This window comes from Silene latifolia, chromosome 11, assembly GCF_048544455.1.
Source record: "Silene latifolia isolate original U9 population chromosome 11, ASM4854445v1, whole genome shotgun sequence".
Classification (NCBI taxonomy): domain Eukaryota; kingdom Viridiplantae; phylum Streptophyta; class Magnoliopsida; order Caryophyllales; family Caryophyllaceae; genus Silene; species Silene latifolia.
In genome coordinates, this window is record NC_133536.1 from 179,188,591 (window position 1) to 179,195,913 (window position 7,323).

The following is a 7,323-nucleotide window of genomic DNA, read 5'->3' on the forward strand; positions in this document are numbered from 1 at the left end:
TGTGCTTCCCTCTCTCCTCTATTTGGGTCATTTGTGAGGGAAAATGGTATCCGTCACTTCAAAGTGACGGATACGTGCCGTCACTTCAAAGTGACGGATACGTGCCGTCACAAATGAGATTTTGTGTTGATTAAAATTCTTAACATTTGAAGATGTTGAACTGCTAGCGTGCAAAAGTAGAAGAGAGAAGAAAAGTACATAACCAGCACCACAACTCCACAGTCTCACTCAATCTGGCATAAACTTTCTAGACTGACACATAAATCATGCATGTGAATATACTGTAAAAATGATGGAAGAATGTCGACATGAAAATGGAGTCATGCACACACATTCATCTCAGCAACTCACATATTTCTCAATTATGTCGACATTCTTCTATTTCATGTATCTTTCACATTTATTTCTCTTTGATAAGTCTCACCTCTTATAATTCAACCCCGACCCTTTCAATCCTTATATATCTACCATCTTACTTATATTATCATCATAACAATTTTGCAAATTCCCATCATTTAATCATTATTTCAGATATATAATTTAAACCCCTTCACTCTTTTTTTTTTTTAATAATTTTCTGATGTCATCCTTTTTCGAGGTTAGTCATTATTTAAACATGACATCGTCTAATATCGTTTGTAATTTGTGTAAAGTTTTGGTCTTTGTCAATGTTATGGGATTATTTTTCTGGGTTTAATTAATTTGTTACAAATCTTTAATGGGGTTTTGTTTTGCACTTTGCAGGATATTTTGTACCCTTTGATCTGTCTTAGACCCTTCAGAGAGAAGTTTAACATGGTGTCAGGTATTTAATTCGTATTGTCCTTTTTTTGGATTGTTTTCATAACAGGAATGTTCATGTTTTGTGTGCAAAGTATACGTTTTTGGGAAATTCAATATAATATACGTTTTTTGTTTATTTGTTCAATGAAAATCTGGTAATGAGTTGATTTTTTTATCTTCTGAGTGAGAATTCGATTAATTGTTGCTCACGGCCGATTGGATTATCGTTAAATGAGGCGCTTAACATATAAAAGGCCCTCGTACAGTTGTAGCCGTGTTAAACATGCTTATTCAATTACTAGTACACTACTGTTAAATTTCTGTGTCTTTTTGTGTTGTTTGATTAATTTTTGTCTCCATTTCCCCAACAATTAGCTACAAAAAGTTCTGTATTAACAACAGACAAGTGAAAATCCGAAATAATTAAATTCTTTTTATAAACTGTAGTAAGAGCTATAGTATTATGACCGCTCTGACTTTTGGGCACTGCCAATTCATGCAAATTAGGTGCCCTGATGATCCAATTTCAAGAATCCATGTCTAATTCAACGTGTAAGCACGCAGAGTCTGATTTATGTCGAGATGACTCGGCCGCATTGACTCTGAAACTCGTTGCAATCAGCTCAATTCTTGTTGCTGGGTCAATGGGAATTGCTATCCCGTTGTTCGGCCGCAAGAGAAGCTTTCTTGCCACTAATGGGAATGTTTTTATAGCTGCAAAAGCATTTGCAGCTGGAGTTGTACTAGCCACTGGTTTTGTGCATATGCTACCAGATGGTTCAGAGAATTTAACCAACCCGTGTTTGCCAGAAAACCCTTGGTCGAAGTTCCCATTTTCTGGGTTTTTTGCAATGATGGCCGCATTGTTGACCTTTTTGTTGGATTTTGTGGGCACACAATTGTATGAGAGGAAGGCTGAGAAAATGAAAAGCAAAAAAGGTGGGCTAACTGATGAGCTTGGGCTTGATGGGTCGCTAGATTCGACTTCAGCTGCTGGGATTTTACCAGCGGATCGAATGGCAGGCGGTCATCATGGTGTGCATTGTGGTGGTCGGGAGGAGAGTATTGTGGGGATGTATGCTCATGGTCACGGTCATGATGCACATGATGGACATGTAGTTGATCTTTCTGATGATGGGCATGGGCACGGGCACGGGCACGGCCATGGACACTCTCATGATTATAGCTTTGGCGAAGATAGCAATGCACGACATGTTGTTATCTCACAGGTAATACACTTTCTGGTTATTATCTTTTTGATGCATTCAGCAAACTCGATTTGAGATTGATATTTGTTATTCTATTTATATTTTTACTGAGGAACATGAAGATCAGAAGATCTATGTGCATCCTGCTCTAGAAAATGAAACCAAGCTATTGAAATAGAGATATTTTGACCTTGTAGTTCTTTACTGTGTTACGTGCCTGATATGGCACCTGGTTGCTCCGAGTTAGTTGCAAGTGTCAGTGCGACACAATGTCGAGTTAAACACGGCTATTTTGTGAAAGTGTGTCATTTTTGTGGGCTAAAGGTATAGTCTGCAATAGGAAGGTTGGAGTTTTCTACACGAGAAACACTTCCAATGGGAAGCGTCCGAGTAACATAGTAAGAGACTATTACTCCCTCCGTGCTGATCATTTGTTTACCTATTCCATTTATGGGTGTCTCATTCATTTGTTTACCTTTCTATATTGAGAATATTTTTGAAGGGTAATTTCATCGTCCACATAACCTATTGTCCACTTGTCACTCAATAACACCACCCATAAACGGTCCCATCTCCTCTCCTTGGTTTTTATACCAAAACCAAAGGAAAATAAATGACCGGGACGGAGGGAGTATTATTTTAATATTTTGTATCTGAGTATTATTGAAGACGTGTGTTTTTAGTACTCTTTACATCATGGAAACAGGTGTTATAGAAGTCATGTGAGATTAGTTGAAATTTAGATCTTAGTGAATATTTAGAATTATGTCATGGATGGTAGGTATTCTTTGATGTAGTGATTGTCACAGAACTCTTTGAACAAGTAAACTAAAGTATTGACAACTTGACAAGAATCTCATATTCTCATGAAGTAAAACATTAAGCACTAGAAAACATAAGAGGGCACCAGCACAATATATCAATAACCAAGTTTAAATATTCCTAGTCTTTTGATTCTCTATAAGGGAATTAGTTAAAAAATTTCATTGTAGTACATGCTGCACTAATCTGGAGCAGGGCATGGATTGATGTGTATACTAAACTTTAGGGTATTTCCTCAATTGCTTATAGTCGAAGGACGAAGGTTACCTATCAAGGATTTAGTTCTTTGAGCAAGTAACTTAAGAAAAAGACAAGTAGTTGACCAGTTTGCGCTCCATTATCCATGCATCGAATCATGAACTGGCATGGTTACCGAGGGTAAAAAAAAAATAGAAGAAGATTACTAAGAGTATCAGCATATCTATCTTGTTGCATTTGTAATGTTACATTGGATTGACCATTTATGCCTTTCAAGTGTAGGATTCTTTTGAGAAAAGACTAATTTATTAATAGAAGGCATGCGGCACTTATAAAGAATGTTTAAAAATGAAAACAAAATTCTTGTGGAATCTCAGCCTCTTATATAGGATTCTTACGGAAAGATGTCCGGAAAAAAGTAACTAAAAGTGTTACAAATAAAAAGAAACTAACATCAATGAAGTAGACAAGTCTTTCGATATTTCAAGTGACTGTTGAGTGTAATTCTTGCTCAGCACATTCAAATCATGGATGTTAGCAACACCGGTTTTTAACCATGAATGCTAAATGCTTAAATGCCTTTAGTTTTAAGTTGAAAATGGTCATTTCTTAATTCTCTCGTCTTTGAGGGGACATCAATAATCATCATCATCTTCTATATCTGATATAATCAAAGAGACTTCTCACTCCAAAATTTCCTTTTAGATCATCTTTTGCATCTCGTACTCTCAAATAAACAACATTACCGAAGAGCCTTAAAAGGCTCCTACGCATGGCGAGGTTCGAGGATGAGCCTTTCTTTTTTATTCAGCACATAGAGGCTACTATCGGCTAACCCATGCGACGGAAGTTGTGTCATGAATTGCATCGACCAGCTACCACTTCACAGAAAGAGATGTACAAACATTTAAGTGAGTCATTTGCTTTATTCCTTGTTACAAGGCCAAAGGATTGCTAGGATTTGGTTCCACCCGAAGTGGCTACATTTTTTTGATTATCCGAGAAATGAAAATATAAAACGTGAAACTGCTCTAGTTCTTAACCTGTTTTTTGGCTGGTTTGGTGGAACATAGCATGATGGTGTGAACTTTTCTGTGTTTGTGTTCTTCTCAATAAATTAATTCCCATGTCAGTAACTGTTTTAAATTAACTACAATAACTAACCCGTGCAGGTTTTGGAGCTTGGAATTGTTTCACATTCTGTTCTGATTGGGCTATCTCTAGGAGTATCACACAGCCCTTGTACAATCAGACCTTTGATTGCCGCGTTATCCTTTCATCAATTCTTCGAGGGCTTTGCTCTTGGAGGGTGTATAGCTCAAGCCCAATTCAAGAATTTGCACACTATTATAATGGCATGTTTCTTCGCGTTAACTACTCCAGGAGGTATTGCTGCGGGCATAGCCCTCGCCTCCTTCTACAATAAAGCCAGTCCAAGAGCTCTTATTATTGAGGGAACCCTTGATTCCATTTCGGCCGGGATTCTTGTCTATATGTCCTTAGTTGACTTAATAGCAGCCGATTTTATGAGTAAAAGGATGAGGTCCGACACGAGGCTCCAAGTCGTGTCTTACTTTGCACTTTTCTTGGGAGCGTCATTGATGTCATTACTTGCTATATGGTCGTGATTGTTGTTAGAATACCCCACGGTTTTACATTGTGCCATTTAAAGGAGCGACCTTTTACCATGACAAAATAAAGCACCTTCATTGGAGAGCATAAAAGGATCTGAATATTTTGAGGGTTGGTTTTTCTTTTTTGGTATTGGCCACAAGAGTATACCCTATTGACGGATGAGGTAGTTTTCTTCGGGGTACATTATCTTGTAACTACAATTCTAAAGGGATGTATTTACTGCTGCCAGTGCTAACTGAGGACCAAAAAGGGGAAAAGAAAGAACAAGCTGTGATTATATCCCAAATATTCTCAATGTATATGTATCTTGGTACATGTTAATTTTTATTTATTTTTTACCAGGAAATCCTCAAATGCCCTTTTTTTGGGAAGGCATAACGCCACTACTAAAATCACTAATGCCACTCATGTTTGTGAGACGGTGAATAGTAACGTACCCTCAGACTTAGCTTGTATTTTTGTGGCATTAAACAAAAGTGTAGTGACATTATTATTTCCCCCTTTTTTTCGGTACAAAGTCCACATGTTCTGCTTTTCATTTTGCTGTTTTTTGTAGTTTCGGCAATTCGCCTTCAGTAAAACACCTACTGAATGTTTACTTGTACTATTAGAGGATTTGGAGAGGATTTGATGAGGGGGTGTTAGTCTGTTAGGTGTCTTGTGTATACTAACTTCATGCAATTACTCCCTCTGTCCTGTGGTCATTTGTTGTCCTTTTCTATTTTGGGTGTCTCAGTTAATTATTGTCCTTTCTATTTTGAGAATGAATTTGATGAGCAATTTGATCATTGACACTTAATTTATTCCACTTGTCATTTAGTAATTGACCCACTCCTCTTTTCTCTGTTTTTGTGCCAAAATCAAATGACAACAATTAATCGGGACAGATGGAGTATCTCTATTCTCTAGTGCTAGTCTGCTACCGTGATTAAGTTCAAATTTACATTTACAGTTGGTGTTTTTTCTTTCTTTCTATAGATTGATTTACTAAAAATTGAATTTAAAGTTTATTCTATGATACAGTTTGACAATGTTCAGCGACGAGGATATCATTGTTGGCTTCTTGGCATGCTCCCTTTGAATGTCCATCATGCATATGATCAAGGTGCAACCCGACCTGTATTATGCATGCGCTTTAAATTGACGTGATTAGTACCCAAAGTCGACAAACACGTGTTATACGTGAACTTGAAATATACGGCCTGTTGTCTACCCAAATCTGGACTCGTATATGCCTGAATTTAAAACACCCCAATCCATCTGAAACGACTCAGCCAGAGACCCAATTTGACTTGAATATATGACATAACCAAATGGTTGACCAAATTCCGACCTGGTTGATCTGTTTGTTAGGTCTAAGACTCTAAGTAAAAGTATGTACGTAATATTGAAAATGTTCAATAGTGTTGGGTTTGTGCCTTGATTTTGTTAGTCGCCTTTCAAACGACTATGCGGGGGTAACGGTATCCGTATCTGTTATTGGGCTAGGTCTGTCTTGGGCCTTTATTAGGTCATTCTGTATTAGGTCTTAGAGAGTATTATATAAACTCTTTAAGCCTCTACCTAGCAGTTATATCATCTGAATCTGTAATCTGAAAACTCCTCACATATCAATAAAACTCTCTCCCTTCTACCATGTGGACGTAGCTAACACACCATTGGTGAACCACGTAAATCTGTGCGTTTGTCTCTTTATTGTTCTTTTATTTGTTCTTTCTTGCTTCTGTTATAACAAACTGGTATCAGAGCCTTCGGGTTCCTGACAAGCGAGAAAGATGTCGGCGATGAACATAAAGATCGATCGCTTTACCGGGAGGAATAGTTTTAGTCTGTGGCAGATCAAGATGCGGGCTCTATTAAAGCAGCAAGGGTTGTGGGCGCCGCTTTCAGATAAGAAGACGGAAGGCACAACTCGCTATCGCCGCTATTCTTTGAGATGGCGATCCGGAGGAGAAGGCACATTCAACGATTATGTTGTGTCTTGCTGATGATATCATCACTGAAGTCGCGGAGGAAACTACCGCTGCCGGCCTGTGGAAAAAGCTTGAGAGTCTTTATATGACCAAGTCTTTGACCAATAAGATGCTTCTGAAGCAACGTCTGTTCAGTCTGAGATTGCAGGAAGGTATGCCTCTTCGAGATCATTTAGATCAGTTAAACACAATTTTACTAGAATTACGTAACATTGATGTTAAGGTAGAAGATGAGGATGCCGCATTAATTCTGTTAGTTTCTTTACCGTTATCGTATGAGAATTTTGTACAGTCTTTTATTATGGGTAAAGATATCTTTGTTACTCTAGAAGATGTTAGGTCGTCTTTTCATACTAGAGAATCTGCGCCATAAGGCGGCCGGGTATGCAGTACGACAATCAATCAGTGCCGGGGGTTAGTAGCCAGTGGGGGTTATGGATAGGAAAATTCGGGTAAGAAAAAGTATAAGAAGCCTTCTTATTCGGGTTCTTCTAATTCTGCTGGTACTTCTGGTACTTCCGGTTCTTATGTTTCTAAGGGTCCTAAACCTACTGATGTCTATAACTACTGTAAAGAGAAGGGGCATTGGAAATTCGATTGCCCCAAGAAAGATAAACAGAACAAGTCTGGTACTGTTACTGCTGGTGTAGCAAATGCAGATTCCGAGGAAGATGATTATGCTCTAGTTACGCATCACACTGATG

The 7,323-nt window shown here is 38.1% G+C and overlaps 1 protein-coding gene across 1 annotated transcript; it reads left to right on the top strand.

Annotated features, from left to right (window-relative positions):
• The first annotated feature begins 220 nt into the window (after nucleotides 1-220).
• LOC141612107 (zinc transporter 4, chloroplastic-like) lies at nucleotides 221-5,184 on the top strand. Its single transcript, XM_074430820.1, has 4 exons — nucleotides 221-598; nucleotides 745-805; nucleotides 1,291-2,012; nucleotides 4,184-5,184. Exons 1-4 carry the CDS (start codon nucleotides 581-583, stop codon nucleotides 4,637-4,639), a joined length of 1,257 nt encoding a protein of 418 aa, XP_074286921.1. The 5' UTR covers nucleotides 221-580; the 3' UTR covers nucleotides 4,640-5,184.
• The last annotated feature ends 2,139 nt before the right edge of the window (nucleotides 5,185-7,323 follow it).